This window comes from Hylobates moloch, unplaced genomic scaffold (genome assembly GCF_009828535.3).
Source record: "Hylobates moloch isolate HMO894 unplaced genomic scaffold, HMol_V3 SCAFFOLD_8, whole genome shotgun sequence".
Taxonomy (NCBI): Eukaryota; Metazoa; Chordata; class Mammalia; order Primates; family Hylobatidae; genus Hylobates; species Hylobates moloch.
The window spans coordinates 41,311,814-41,327,071 of NW_026652283.1; the positions used below are offsets into that span (position 1 = coordinate 41,311,814).

The following is a 15,258-nucleotide window of genomic DNA, read 5'->3' on the forward strand; positions in this document are numbered from 1 at the left end:
GGCTCCCACCCCTGCTTTCCGGAAACACAGATTTCTAGAGTTTGAAAGGGACGGGAGGCTAAAGTGAGACTGCCCTAAATATAGCGTCCTGGGTATTTCCGGATATTTCTGGACACCTGGGGAGATGTGGGCTTTATTCCGCAACTGCAGCCTTTGTTTGATTGGCAGCCCAGCCCCCGCCACGGGGCCCTGCTGCCCATCTCACTTCCAGCCCGGCCTCTACCCTCGCCTCCACCGTGTCTTCTAATTCCCCTCCACCCACGCCGCCTCCCTGCTGCCCCCGTCCCCTGTGCTTCCCACTGGCCAGAGGCGCAGCCCAGGCTCCTGGCCCGGGATTCGCACCCTCAGCAGGCAGGCCGCAGCAGAGCTCATGTGCCGTCTCCAACATCGCTGACCTGTGGGCACCTCCACCCTGCGCATGCGAGGTCCCCTCTACCTAGAGCACCCTCCCTGCCACCTTCTCCACCTACCAAGACACCATCTCACCCTTCAAAGTCAGTTCAGATGCCACCTGCTCAGATCCCACCACTCAGTGAGACCCTCCGACTTCCCCAGCACCTGACTGGCCTCTCTGGGAGTTGTCACTCCTGCCCTGGTTTTTTTGTTCCTTTCCATGTTTCTCTCCTTCCTCTTCCACCTTGTTCCAGAAAGGAAACGTGGGTCTCCTGCCCTCTGCTGTTTCCTGGTGCTTGCTTTCCCTGCCCTGCCCTCAGGCCCCTCTGCTCTGGCCCTCTGCCCTGGCTGGCTGGCCCCTGCAGGGCCCATCTTCCTGACACCATGGCAGATTTGCACTCATGCCTCAGCCCAGCTCAGCTGTCAGCCCTGAGCCCTCCCCTGCCGCACCTCCCATCCAGGCAGTGGGCAGGCTCTGGATGGCTTGTGTCCCCTGAGATGCCATCGGTTATGTCCCTGTCTACCAGGTTTCCCTGCAGGGCCGGGGCCCTTTTCTGCCTTGAGTCCAATGTCCATCTTCCCTTTAGCCTGGAAGTTCCCAGAGGAGGCTCCCTCCTCTGTCTCATCTATGAGTCCCAGGACCAGACGGGCCGAGAAGGGGCGCAACGGGAGTTCGGGGTTTGGAGCCTGGGGCCTGCTGAGCACCAGCCAGGTGCAGGGCTCAGGGTGAGCCTGGCTGCAGGGCCTCCTGGCCCTGTCTACACCCCGGGACCAAGCCTGGAACAAACGTTTGCACAAAAGGAAGCCGGCCCCACCCAGGCCTCCCTGGGTCCCCTCCACCTTGAGTGGTGGGTGGCTGGGGGCGGTGGCTCACACCAGCTCTGCCCACTCCAGAGTGGCCATTCCAAGTGCCAGCCCAGCTCCGCTTTGTCTTCTAGTGGAGCGAGACCGTGCCCTGGGCCACCAGGAGCCCCATTGGAAGGAGTTCCACTTTGACCTGACCCAGATCCCGGCTGGGGAGGCGGTGACAGCTGCAGAGTTCCGGGTTTACAAGGTGCCCAGCATCCACCTGCTCAACAGGACCCTGCACGTCAGCATGTTCCAGGTGGTCCAGGAGCAGTCCAACAGGTGCCTTCCCCTTGGCCCAGGTGCCCCCTGCCCCTGCCCACCTCACAGTCTCATGGTCAAGGCAGCCCAGCAGGGAGTGGGGGTGGGTGGAGCACTTCCCAGAGGACCCAAAAGAGACCCTCAAAGACGGGAAAGATGCTTGGCCCGAGCCTCCTGCACTGCGGGAAGAGCCCCAGCGACAGTCCTGCCTTCAAGTCCCTGCTCTGCCATCCTGGCTGTGGGGACTTGGATGAGTCACTGAGCCACTGAGCCTCAGTTTCCCCATGTGTACACCTCTGTGGGCTGAGGCAATGAGATGAGGCTCAGAAGGGGTGCAGCCAGAGTCAGGTAGGAGACACTCCAGTGAAGCCCCCAGTGGGCCCTGGAGACACAGAGGCAGCGGTGCCGGCCACCGGTTAATTGTTCTTTCATGTCCACAGGGAGTCTGACTTGTTCTTTTTGGATCTTCAGACGCTCCGAGCTGGAGACGAGGGCTGGCTGGTGCTGGATGTCACAGCAGCCAGTGACCGCTGGCTGCTGAAGCGTCACAAGGACCTGGGACTCCGCCTCTATGTGGAGACTGAGGATGGTGAGGCTGGGGGCTCTGTGGGAGCAGCCCCTGGGGCTTCTCTGTGCCAGCACAGGCAGTGGTAGTGGCTTCCTGTGGCCCTGGGTGCCCGGCCTCACCAGCTGTGCCCACTGCAAGGGTCACTGAAGTCCAGGGCACAAGGTCTGGCCCAGTGGGGGTGCTCCCTCCTCTCCGTCTGCTTCCCAGGAAGTAGGCAGTTCTTCCCACGGAGCAGCCTCCACCTTGGGAGTTTCTGTCCTGGGAAGGGAAGGAGGGGAAGTGGCTGTACCCTCAGGCACTGAGGCCAGGAGGCTGGGTTTGAAGCCCAGCTCGGCAGTTCCCTGCCTCAGTGACCTTGGCTGAGACTTACCTTTCCAGACCCCGTCTTCTCTTCCGCAGGATGGGGATTCACACCCTTGTTCATTCCACAGGTGACACTGGGGAGAGCCTCTTTTATGCCAGGAGGAGGAATACAAAGGCCAAAGTGGGCACGAGATGGGTGTGTTTGAGGCCCCGCTAGGGGGCGCCATGGAGCAGTGGTGAGGGCGGGGGTCCCAGGGGCCATTCTGAGTCAGAGTAAACCAGGGCCAGGTGCTGGGGTTCTTAGCGTCGTTTATTTTATTTAATAGCAGTGGAGGATGACAGGATCTGATTCAGGTTTTAAAAGAGAACCCTCTGAGATACCCCTTCTCGGGGTGGAGCAGAGCTCCCCACCCCTTCCGTGGGCTGCACCCAATGACTTGCTTCCCGAAAGTGCGGTGTGGACAGGGCGTGGGGGACCTGACGCGCAGCGCCTCAGCCAGGTGAGGAAGGCTCACTGCAGTGACAGGCATGGCGCCAGCATGTGCCCTGGGTGTAAGGGAAGGAGAAGGCCACTGAGCCTCAGAAGGCCCCCTCCATGAACCCGAAACCCCAGTCCAGCCATGAGAAAACCGTCAAACCCAAAGAGAAGGGCTTTCCGCAGAATACCTGACAAGCGCTTCTCAAAACCGCCAAGCTCATCAAAAAAAGGGAAGGTTGGGAAATTTGAGGAGTCCAGAGGCACCTAAGGAGACCAGCTCAGTGCATGTGGGGTCCTGGGTGGAGTCCTGGACCAGCAAAAGAGCATTAGGGAAAAGTTTTGAAATCCAGATCAATCATGATGTTTACTTAATAATAAGATATCAGTACTGGTTCATTAGTTATGAGAAAGGTACCCTACTAGTGTAAAATGTTAACATTTCCCAGAGGAAACTGGGTCCAGGTGTATGGGAACTCCTTGTGTAGTTTTTTTTTTTTTGAGACAGGGTTTGGCTCTGTTGCTCAGGCTGGATGGAGTGCAGTGGCGCAATCACAGCTCACGGTAACCTCCAACTCCTGGGCTCGAGCGATCCTCCCACCTTAGCCTCTGTACCGTCTTTGCAAAGTTTTATGTAACTATCAACTTTTGTAAAATTAAAACTTAATATATGCATAAAGTAAAGAACCCCCTGACTTCAGTGGGGAGAGCAGACTGAGATGGACAAGAGTGAAGTCAGAGAGACGTGTGGGGGCCCCACAGTGGTCCAGGTGGGTGCTGTGAGTGGCTTGTTGGTAGCAGTGGAGAGGGAGAAAGATGAGTCGATTTCAGTGTCAGGACACGCTTATAGCTGGTGAGGAGGTGAGGGAATGGGAGGAAGCCTGAATGATGTGTGGATGGAGCCAGTGGATTTTTTTCAATAGATCTTTCTTTTGGCCTGAGTTGGGGAAAGATAGATGAAGGGCAGGTTTGAGGTGGGTGGCCAAGGGTTCTCTTTTGGCTGGAATATTACTGAGCCCCTTGGGATGTTACTGAGATTACTGGTCCTCATGGAAATGCCATTCCAGGGACAGGTGAGCGTGAAGACCCAGGCGAGAGAAGTGCTGGCATGTAAGTGGGTTTAAAGCATGGGATGGGACCAGGTCATCTAGGGAAGGAGGGTAGTGATGGAGAAGAAAGAGGGCCTGGCCCAGCGCCCTGGGACCTCCAACATCCAGAGACCTCACAAGGAGGGGCCACAGAGAGCCCACAGAGACCAGCCAGGGAGGGAGCAGGACACCTGGAGGATGAGGTGACCCAGACACCAGAGTAAAGTGTTTCCAGAAGCAAGGGTTTGTCATTTGTGTCCTGCTGTGGGCGCTGAAGGCAAGAACAGAGAAGTGACCAAGGGTTTTGCCATCACAGAGGTTGTTGATGGCCCAGATATCCGTGGAGTGTGGGTCTGACTGAGGAGGTGGAGGGAGACAGGCAGTGGAGGCAGGAGACAGCTCTTTCCAGAACCTTTGCTGGGGAAGGGGAGCAGAGACATGGGCTGGGGCTGGAGAGAACCTGGGACAAGGCAGGTCCTTTACAGGTGAGGAGATGCCTGCACACTGCTGTGATGGAGTGATTCTGTGCAGAGGGAAGAAAACTGCAAAATTCCGCACAAGTTGGAGCAGGGAGCTGGAGTGGGGGAGGTGGAGAGGGCGGGGGGATGCAGAGGACCAGGCAGGGGCCTCTTCAGAGCAGGGACCCTTCCTGATGGAGGTGAGGGATAGTGTCCCCACTGTCGCAGTGAGGGGTGAACCTGAGCTCTGGGGGGCTGCAGTGGGGCAGGCACTGACTCTCTGGGTTGTCACAGGATTAAAGGAGGGTGCTTGGCACAGAGTGATGCCCAGTGAAGGTGTTCATGAGCGTCGGTGTCACTCAGCGGCGCCTGCTCATTAGACACTTGGTGTCTCTAATGAGCTGGGGAAGCTGCGGGGAAGCTTGGGCGGGGCGGTTGGAGTTTGTGTCTGAGGCTCCACTGGGGCGAGGGGGATCTGGCCTGTGCCCTTCACGCGGAGCCTGACCTCAGCTCTGTCCTGCGCCCGGGCCTGTGCGCTGGACACGGAGGACTGACTCGGGGGCCCCCAGCTCAGGGCGGAGCAGGGGAACAGCTCCTCCCTGTCGCGGGTCGCAGGCTTGGCTTAGAGCCTGCGCCTGGCCAGGGAGACCTGCTGGGAGGGAGTGCGTAAGCGCGCGGGCGTCCTCCCTGCTCTGTGACGCGCGGCCCGAGGCGCACGCGGGGCTCACACCGCCTGTCCTGGCCTCCGACCCGGGCCGGCTATGGCGGCGCTGCGGCTCCTGGCATCGGCGCTCGGGCGCGGGGTCCCCGCCGGCGGCTCAGAGCTCGCGCTGTCCCAGGGCTGCGCCTGCTGCTTTGCCACCAGCCCCCGGCCCCGCGCCAAGTTCTACACGGACCCGGTGGAGATGGTGAAGGACATCTCTGACGGGGCGACCGTCATGGTCGGGGGCTTCGGGCTCTGCGGGATCCCCTAGAACCTGATCGCCGCGCTGCTCAGGACCCGCGTGAAAGGCCTGCAGGTGGTCAGCAGCAACGTGGGCGTGGAGGACTTCGGCCTGGGCCTCCTGCTGGCCGCCAGGCAGGTCCGCCGCATCGTCTGTTCCTACGTGGGCGAGAACACGCTGTGCGAGAGCCAGTACCTGGCAGGAGAGCTGGAGCTGGAGCTCACGCCCCAGGGCACCCTGGCCGAGCGCATCTGCGCGGGGGGCGCCGGGGTGCCCGCCTTCTACACCCCCACGGGCTACGGGACCCTGGTCCAAGAAGGGGGCGCCCCCATCCTCTACACCCCGGACGGCCACCTGGCACTCATGAGCCAGCCCCGAGAGGTGAGGGAGTTCAACGGCGACCACTTCCTTTTGGAGCGCGCCATCCGGGCGGACTTCGCCCTGGTGAAAGGGTGGAAGGCCGACCGGGCAGGAAACGTGGTCTTCAGGAGAAGCGCCCGCAATTTCAACGTGCCCATGTGCAAAGCTGCAGACGTCACGGCGGTGGAGGTGGAAGAGATCGTGGACGTGGGGGCTTTCCCCCCAGAAGATATCCACGTTCCTAACATTTACGTAGATCGCGTGATAAAGGGGCAGAAATACGAGAAACTAATCGAGCGCTTAAGGATCCGGAAAGAGGAAGATGGAGACGCTAGAAAGGAAGAGGACGCCAGGACGCGCATCGTCAGACGCGCAGCTCTGGAATTTGAGGACGGCATGTACGCCAATCTGGGCATAGGCATCCCCCTGCTGGCCAGCAACTTCATCAACCCCAGCATGACCGTCCATCTTCACAGTGAGAACGGGATCCTGGGCCTGGGCCCGTTTCCCACGGAAGACGAGGTGGATGCCGACCTCATCAATGCAGGCAAGCAGACGGTCACGGTGCTTCCCGGGGGCTGCTTCTTCGCCAGCGACGACTCCTTCGCCATGATCCGAGGGGGACACATCCAACTAACCATGCTCGGAGCCATGCAGGTTTCCAAATACGGCGACCTGGCGAACTGGATGATCCCTGGCAAGAAGGTGAAAGGCATGGGCGGTGCCATGGACTTGGTGTCCAGTCAGAAGACCAGAGTGGTGGTCACCATGCAGCACTGCACAAACGACAACACCCCCAAGATCCTGGAGAAATGCAGCATGCCGCTGACCGGGAAGGGGTGCGTGGACCGCATCATCACCGAGAAGGCCGTGTTCGACGTGCACAGGAAGAGAGGGCTGACGCTGACGGAGCTCTGGGAGGGCCTGACGGTGGACGACGTCAGAAAGAGCACGGGGTGTGCCTTTGCTGTGTCCCCGAACCTCAGGCCCATGCAGCAGGTGGCACCCTGACGGGACCCGGATCTGGGCGGGGTGGTGCGCTCCTCAGGGGATCCCACCGGGTTCCCCAGGGGAATACATTTCCCCAGCGCTGGGAGGGGTTTGCTACTGGCCTCCTACTTTCCTCCCTAGGTGGACAGTGCTCCTCTAGAGAGCTGAGACTTTAATTAAAAACAACAGGAAAACAGATCAGTTCCTCACTGTGTTCCTCGAGCACTGCAAGGCGCAGGTGTGCAGTGGTGACGAACGGATGTCCTCTTTGCTCTGCGATGTTTACACAGAGCGTGCGCAGCTCCAGCGCATTCACAGCAAGTCTTCATTCAAGCGCCTCCCTGGTACTCGAACCATGAAATAGAGAGAAAAACTGACGAGGGAGAAAATCACTCCACCCAGAGTACACCTAAAGGGCCATTTTACTAGTGCAATGAGAAATAGGCGAGCAAAGATGTGAGTTTGTGATTGAAAGACATGCTGTCTTCACGAGCTTGTTTTTTCTTTTTCCTTCTCTTTCTTTCTTTTTTCTTTTCTTTTCTTTTTTTTTTTTTTTTGAGGCAGGGTCTGGCTCTGTCGCTCAGGCTGGAGTGCAATGGTGTGATCTCAATGCAACCTCTGCCTCCTGGGCTCAAGCAATCCTCCCAACTCAGCCTCCTGAGTAGCTGGGACTACAGGCGCACATCACAGTGCCTGCTTATTTTTGTTTATTTTTATGTATGTATTTATTTATAGAAATGGAGTTTCGTCATGTTGCCCAGGCTGGTCTTGAATGCTTGAGCTCAAGTGATCCACCTGCCTCAGCCTCCCAAAGTGCTGGGATTACAGACATGAGCCACTGAGTTGGGCCAATTAACCTTAGCTTACTGTAATGTTTTTTTCTTTTTTAGACAGAATCTCGCTCTGTCACCTAGGCTAGAGTACAGTGGTCCAAACTCAGCTCACTGCAACCTCTGCTTCCCGGGTTCAAGCAATTCTCGTGTCTCAGCCTCTCAAGTAGCACAGATTACAGGCATGTGCCACCACGCCTAGCTAATTTTTGTATATATATTTTTAACAGTAGAGATGGGGTTTCCCCACATTGGCCAGGCTGGTCTCAAACTCTGGGCCTCAGGTGATCCACCTGCCTTGCCCTCCCAAAGTACAGGCTTGAGCCATTGCACCCGGCCTTCTTGAACGTTTTTATCCATTATCTGATATTTCTTCTGGGGCCTTTGTTGTTAAATTTTGTTTCCCTGAAGCCTCCCCTCGTCCTCCCACATCTCTCCTCCTGGGACCTTTGCGATGTCAAGCTTCTAGATGTCCGTAGAAGGAAAGCAGGACCATCTCCAAGGGAAGGGACAGGGTGATGGGAGAGACGGAGAGGGGAGAGGCTGCCAGTGCTGAAATCCACCAGGAAGCTTCCTCTATCTGTGTGTGGCCAAAGGCTACAGCCTAGGACGGGAGGAGTTCTAGAACCCTAACCAAGGGACTAGATGAATTTTCTCAGCTTCATTTGAATTGTTCCTGCGTCATTCACACCAGACACTTAGGCCCTCCTCTCTGGAATGGAGGCCCAAACTGGCCACTTGTGTGATGGTCCGTTGTAACCCAAGAGGCTGTGAGGCATTTCCTCCTGAATCTATAGTCTCAAAAACTAAAATTAAGATTGTGTGTGTGTGTGTGTGTGCACGCACGCGTGTGCACGTGCTGTTGACAACCAAGCCTGGCATGGTGCATGCACTGCATAAGTGTAGCTCTGGGGGTTCCCAGGCCAATGGGAGCATGTGGTCAGAGCAGTAAATTCTCACTGGTCAAGGACAGACTTTCCAAGGGGCCCATTGGAGCCTCACCCTGCAGGAAAGGCCAGATCCTGGGAAGGAGAGCGGGGCAGGGAGAGTTGGCGCTCATGGAGGGGACAGCCTGGGGGTGTGGAAAAGGGGCCAGGGACTATGGCTGGGGTTGGGGGCTTGAAATGAAATGTCATCTAGTGAGCAGTGGGGTGCCTTTTGAGGCTCCTGGAGAGGGGCACCTGATTTGTCCTGGGCGTCAGTTTCCCAGGAGCAGTGTGGAATAGGCTGAGGTATCTAGAAGCAGACAAGTGACCCTCTGGGCCTCCACCTCTGCCTTTCTGGAAGGGGTCTGCCCACAGCTGGGCAGCCTGAGAGCCCCCCACCTGGACTGCTTGGCCTTCCCTGCAGCCAGCTGGAGCCAGGGAGTCCTGCCCAAGAATGGGTGGGCAAGAAGCAGAGCCGATGGAGAAGGGAGGCTCTAGGCTCTGAAAGGAGAGGGCTGGGGGTGGGGGAGTTTCTTCAGGCCTGCCAGATGCAGGGCTCTGAACCGAGACCCGCTGTTAGTTCCCTTCACCACCCCCATCTCACCCAGCCACACCCAGCTGGGCCCTGCAGTTTGCTGGAAAGTATATGACAATCCTGGCCCTGACCCACCTTGCTCTGGGACCTTGGACAGTTGCTGCTCTCTCTGGGCCTTAGTTTCTGCTTCTGTAAAATGGGAACCCGGGATTAGCTGCTTCCAAGGGTCCCTAGTCAGGCTCGCTTGGCCTGTGAGACCTACAGAGGGGTTCCCAGCACCCAAGGCAGGCCTGGCTCAGAGGGGTTCTGTGAGGGTCTGTGGTGTAACTGATCTAATGCAACATTCTATCCTGTGTCTGGGAGACCCCCCATAATACCCTTGAACACAGCTGCACAGAAGCAAATAGTGAGGAAAGCCTGCAGGACTGATGGCCTCCCAGGCCCCTTGGCAGGCAGGGCTCCCCAGGGAGTCACAGGACAGAGCTGCACGTGGGGCCAGGAGGGCTGCCGTGGGCCCCAGGCTGTCCCCATGTGTCAGCCAGTCTGCGGAGTGACACTCCAGTGCCCGGACTGGTGACCGTCACCACCCCACTCAGGCTGCTCTGTTCTCTCCCCGTTGTGACCTCACTTGCCTTTTCCTCTGTGCCCGGGCTCTGTTCCTTATATTTCTGCTGCTTCCCCATAACCTTGACTCACCGTGACTCAAGCCCTGCCCAGTGGATTCTCTCTGGGCCTCCTTCCCATGTTAGCATCTGCAGGTCACAGCCTCCCTGTCTCAGCAGCTCTTGTCCATGCTCGTGAGAGGGAGGGAGCCTCTCCTGCCCGTGCATTTGTTTGTGGCAGATGATGTCACAGGTCAAAGGTTGGTCTCTGGATTCACTGGTTGTTCAATCAAGTGGCCAAGGGACACCAGGGCTGAGGCACAGCTGCTTAAGGGCTGACCTTTGAGTGGGACTGAGGGTGGGGCAGGCAGTGTCCTTGACCTGTAGGGTGTACTGGAGAACTACGTAGGAATAAATACATCTGTATGTATAATGTCTGTCTAAGCGTATGTGCATCTGTGTGCTTATACAAACATATGCATGTGTGTACATACGTGTGTACATCTGTGCTTATAACGTGGAGGTGAAATGTACTCTCGTGTAAACTGAGCAACTGGCACTGTTTAAAGAGACATGAAAATGAGCTGGTAATCATGCTTCTGCAACTCAGTATCAGGAAATTTCACCCATGCACAGAGTGAAGAGGCTCCATTGCACTCCCATCTTTATCGTGAAAGCCAGGAAATAACCTACGTGTCTAATGATGAGCCAATATCAAGTAAATTACGGTGTACTGCTGCAAGGGATTTTATAAATTTGAAATGTTTATTGTGGAGACTTCTTTAAACAACCAGTAAAAGTTTTATGTTTTTTGTTTTTTCTTGAAACACACTCACTCTGTCGCCGGGCTGGAGTGTGGTGACATAATCACACCTCACTGCAGCCTCAACCTCCCAGGTTCAAGCAGTCCTCCCACCTCTGCCTCCCGGGTAGTTCACCACCATGCCCAGCTAATTTTTGTTTTTATTTTTTTGTTGAAACAGGGTCTCACTATGTTGCCCAGGCTGGTCTCAAATGCCTAGGTTCAAGCAATCCTCCCACCTCGGCCTCCCAAAGTGCTGGGATTACAAGTGTGAGCCAACTTGTCTGTCCTCAAAAGTTTCTTTACTTAATTGCTTTTACAATAGAAAGGTTATTGAAATCCAAACAAGTACAGGATACACAGTTTTATTGGTGAGGCTTGGCATCTCCAGGGTTAGTTATCATGTTTTCAGTGGCATCCTCAGTCTGGAAGTGGCTGTGGGGGACAATCCCGTTTACAGGCGTCACTCTTCCTGGGTCTGAGGCCCAAGTCAGATCTCTGCTTCAGCCTTTTCTTTCTTTCTTTTCTGTCCATAAACCCAGCTCGTGCATAAGAACTTGGGCTCTGGAATGAGACTGCCGCAGGCTGAAACCTGGGCTCTGGGACTTGGTTCCAATGTCTCTGCTCTGCCTGGCATCTCCCTTGTGGGCATCAGGGGGACAGTTAGTGCCCTGCTCTTGGGCTGTGCCCAGCAGAACAAGCACTCGCTAAACCTGGCAGATGCTGCCATGAGCTGTCTCGGTGATAAATTTGACATTCACAGCCCAGAAAGTGCGGGACAGAAGACAGAACACAGGCCTCGGGGTCCTCGGACCGAGGTGGGAGCGCTGGTTCTCAGAGTCACTGGCAGGAGGACTCTGGGTCTCCTGTGAAGTAGGAGCTGCAGGGTTACTGTAAAGACCCAATGAGGTGATCCGTGGGAAAAATCTTCCAACTTGTAAAACGCTTCACAAATGCCTGTGACACAGCTGTCACTAATAACACCACCTGTGACTCACTGAGGCCCTCCACCCCCCGCCCCCCCACCTTCTCCAAATCTGCCCCCAGGAGAGATGTGGACTGGCTGGGGCTGGACCAAGGACTCCAGGCTTCAGATGTGGAAACTGAGTCTCAGCAGGACCCCTTGGGTACTCAGCCTCCAAGCTCCTGGACCTGCCCAGGCCCCGGCAGAGAGACCCCTGCTGTGTCTGCTGCAGGGCCACTGCCCGTGAGTGACCCTTCTTTCCTTTCTGTCTCAGGGCACAGCGTGGATCCTGGCCTGGCCGGCCTGCTGGGTCAACGGGCCCCGCGCTCCCAACAGCCTTTCGTGGTCACTTTCTTCAGGGCCAGTCCGAGTCCCATCCGCACCCCTCGGGCAGTGAGGCCCCTGAGGAGGAGGCAGCCGAAGAAAACCAACGAGCTGCCGCAGGCCAACCGACTCCCAGGGATCTTTGGTGAGGGTCGGGCAGGCTGGGGCCGAGGCCCTGCGGGCTTCGGCTGAGAGGCAGGGCAAGAACCAAGTGGTGGCCCAGAGCCCTCAGGCTCAGGTCGGTTCAAGCTGACGGCCACTCTCCAGCCACCTTTCCTGACACCATCTTTGCCCTGATGCACCCTGGTGACCGGCACTCCAGAGGCCTGTCCTGGCTGTCCCTGCTGCCCAGAAGGCCCCCTCTCTCCCCCTGGCTCCTCCAGGTCTTTCTCAGGAGCCTCCGTCAGAATCAGCTGCCCCTTCCCTGGGAGCCGCAGCCCCTCATGACCTGTGGTTGTGCCTGGGCACCCTGTAGGATCCTCGGTTGCTTATGCGAAGTTTTCTCCCCAACTGGGCCAAGCCCTTCAGGATCAGGGACAGGCCTGACCCAACCCCATACCCTCCTTCCCAGGGAGTCGGCCCTTGACTGGCCTGGTCGTGCATCACTTGAACCTTGGGAATGGGTGTGGCAGGAGAGGGTGGGCTGGAGTCACAGGGGTCTCCAGAGAGGAGGAGGCACAGGATGGCTGAGGGTCCTGCTGGGCTGTTTACTGGAGCATAAAGACGCTCATAGGCTGAAGGACAGGGGAGGACTGGGCACAGTGTCACTCTAGCCACTGGGAGCCATGGCAGGCTCTTGAGCTGGGTCATGGCACAAGCAGAGTTCCAGGGATGGGCTTTATGAGACCAGATGGTTTCCTGTCATTCATTTATTTGACAAGTGTGCTCATCGGGGCATCCCCCACCCTGGTACCCTGTAGTAGCCGCACAGAGAAGGAACCCCAGAAAAGACCTTGCCCCTCTTCTGTCCCTGCAGATGACATCCACGGCTCCCACGGCCGGCAGGTCTGTCGTCGGCACGAGCTCTATGTCAGCTTCCAGGACCTCGGCTGGCTGGTAATTGCTGACTCTCCTTGTTTCTGAAATGACAATCACCACCTGTAGATCAGAAGTGAATCTGTAGGGAGGACATAGAATCATGGGTGACTTCAATTTTCTTATGTATTTTTTTCTTCTGTGTTTTCCAAATTTTCTAAAGTGAGAATATGGTGAGAAAGGTTTTTTTTTTTAAACCATGAAAATGAAGACTGAATCAACCAACTAAGCTGTCATTATTGCTGCAGGGTAACTGAGACCTCCCTGCATCGGCTGCGACTGCAGCTCTGGGAGGCGTGGGCAGGGGAGGGCCGGCTGGGGAGGGGACGCAAAGTGAAGATGGGGAATGTTGGGCCTGAGCTCCTGCCCAGCCTTGTCTGCTGGGGGTTCCTGGGTGGATTTAAGCCTCCTGGGGGAGACGGCCCTGCAGGGGTGGAGGATGGGTTTGGGCCCTGAGGCTCAGGGATGGGCACATGGATGGGACTCACCTTCTCCCTTGCCCCCCAGGACTGGGTCATCGCCCCCCAAGGCTACTCGGCCTATTACTGTGAGGGGGAGTGCTCCTTCCCGCTGGACTCCTGCATGAATGCCACCAACCACGCCATCCTGCAGTCCCTGGTCAGTGCCGTGCCCATCCTGCCCAGCCCCCTGGGGTGGGGGGCCCTGCGGAGAGGGGTCTGGTCCAGCCGGCCGGAGGGGCAGTGAGGCCACCTGCTCCGCGTCTCAGGGGGCTTTGCACAGAGTCAGTAACGTCGCTAACTTCCCACAGCTCTGCAGGAGCTGGTCCTCATACAGCCACACTACTACACGGAGACTCCCCCCAAAACACGGACACACGTGAACAGTCGTGTATATGTGCCTGTTCTATGCACCGAACAAACTCCTGTGGGACCCTTACGCACCTGCGTGCGGCGCTCAGAGGCACAGCACATGAAATAGATGTGTACACTGTGTGGGGCTGTGCGATCTTAACACACGGGCCCCCGAGTACGCTGGCAAGTCCGACCACCCATGATATGTGTGCACAGTGTGCGGGATGTGCGTGTGCACTCACCCACCTGTGCCGCACCGCAGGCAGGAAGCTTCTAGATGGTGTGGCTCTCAATTTTTTTGCTTTTCCCCTAGTTTCTCTCTTGGCCGTCTGTGTTTTCTCTGGATCCCCTGGCTTTTGATGCCTCGGTGTCTGGGGCCACCTTAAATGATGAAAACAGGCTTCTGATGGGATCACTGGTGCTGCTCACCGCTGAGTGCTCTGTGTGTTTGCGGATTCTGGCACCGAGGCTTCCTTCTAGAACTTTTTACCTAGAATCCCAGTTCCTGGTATCGCACAGCCTTATGTTTTCTTCTTAGGAGGTTCAACGGTGATGCCTTGATCAGGCGTGGTGGCTCACCCTGTAATCGCAGCACACGAGCCCAGAAGTTCGAGACAAGCCTGGGCAACACAGCAAAACCCTGTCTCTAAAATAAACACACATACACACACACACACACACACACACACACACACACACACACACACACGTGCGCACGCAATGCCTTGGTGTGAGAGGAAAGAAATTACCAAAAGCTGCTCTGAGCCTATGATAATGCTTCCTTTCTGGGCAGTCAAGTGGCGTTTGCTGGACACCTGGAGCCGCCTCCTTGGAAAGGCCCAGGGATGATGAGGACGCGTGGGGTGGCCTGGCCCAGCCACCCTTTATGCCATGTGGTTCTCACGGCTGCATGTGTGGGAGGCACACGGGAAGCTGACTGCACCTGTAGCTCCCGGACTCCATCCCCTCTGCCCCTGCCCCTCAGGGGCTCAACTAAAGTGAGCACTCACAGCCTGCAGGGCAGCAAACAGGCGCTGTGCTCTAGGGGAGGCTGTCGGTGGGCACGGAAGCCAACCAACCGTGGAGCTGACGCCTCCTGTGAGGAAGAGCAGAGCAGCCGCGCAGTCAGTGGAGTGAGACTGGGCCCGAACTCTCCACAGAAGGAGGGGCACGTCAGCAGCTGGAGGAGGAATGTTTCAGCAGAAGGAGCAAGTGCAAGGCCCTAAGACAGGAGCAAGCTGGCCCTAAGTTCAGGGCCAGCAGGGAGGAGGGGCTGGGTGCAGTGAAGGGGAGGCGAGTGGAGGGAGGTGACGCCGGGGTGAGCAGGGCTGGCTCCCCTAGGGTCTGGGGTTCCCTGGGAAGGAGGGTGGATTTTATTCCAAGCAACCCGAGAGGCTGTCAGAGGTCTTTAGCAAAGCAGTGTCCTGGTCTGCGTCACCCTCCAGAAGGACCTTTCTGGCTTGGGGAGGCTGATGGTGGGGGGAGTGGAAGGCAGAGGAGCAGGGGATGAGAGGGCTGCTGTGGTCACCTGGCAGGTGACGGCAGCTCGACTGGGCAGGTGGTCCGAGGCAGCACAGAGGTGGAGGTTGAGCCAGGGGCTGCTCTCAGGGAAGGGAGGAGGCGAGAGGAGTCATCCAGGAGGCCTCCCAGGCGGGAGCTATGATGTCAGGGAGGGAGGAATTCTATGTTCCACTAAGGCCTCATTAGACCCCAAGTGCAGAAGTGGGGAGGGGAGCAGGATC

At 57.2% G+C, this 15,258-nt stretch overlaps 2 protein-coding genes across 2 annotated transcripts in view; both read left to right on the top strand.

Moving 5' to 3' along the window:
- The window catches only part of BMP8A (bone morphogenetic protein 8a), a 38,123-nt gene that overhangs the window by 18,489 nt on the left and 4,376 nt on the right, over positions 1–15,258 (top strand). The window contains exons 2-6 of the mRNA XM_032160364.2: positions 1,332–1,521; positions 1,941–2,089; positions 11,620–11,814; positions 12,646–12,725; positions 13,212–13,322. Of these exons, the coding sequence (XP_032016255.1) occupies positions 1,332–1,521; positions 1,941–2,089; positions 11,620–11,814; positions 12,646–12,725; positions 13,212–13,322 (725 nt within the window). The remainder of the gene's footprint in view (positions 1–1,331; positions 1,522–1,940; positions 2,090–11,619; positions 11,815–12,645; positions 12,726–13,211; positions 13,323–15,258) is intronic.
- Positions 5,095–6,882, top strand: OXCT2 (3-oxoacid CoA-transferase 2). Its single transcript, XM_032160363.2, is given in 1 exon segment — positions 5,095–6,882. A coding segment is annotated over 1 exon segment (1,554 nt). The 5' UTR covers positions 5,095–5,153; the 3' UTR covers positions 6,708–6,882.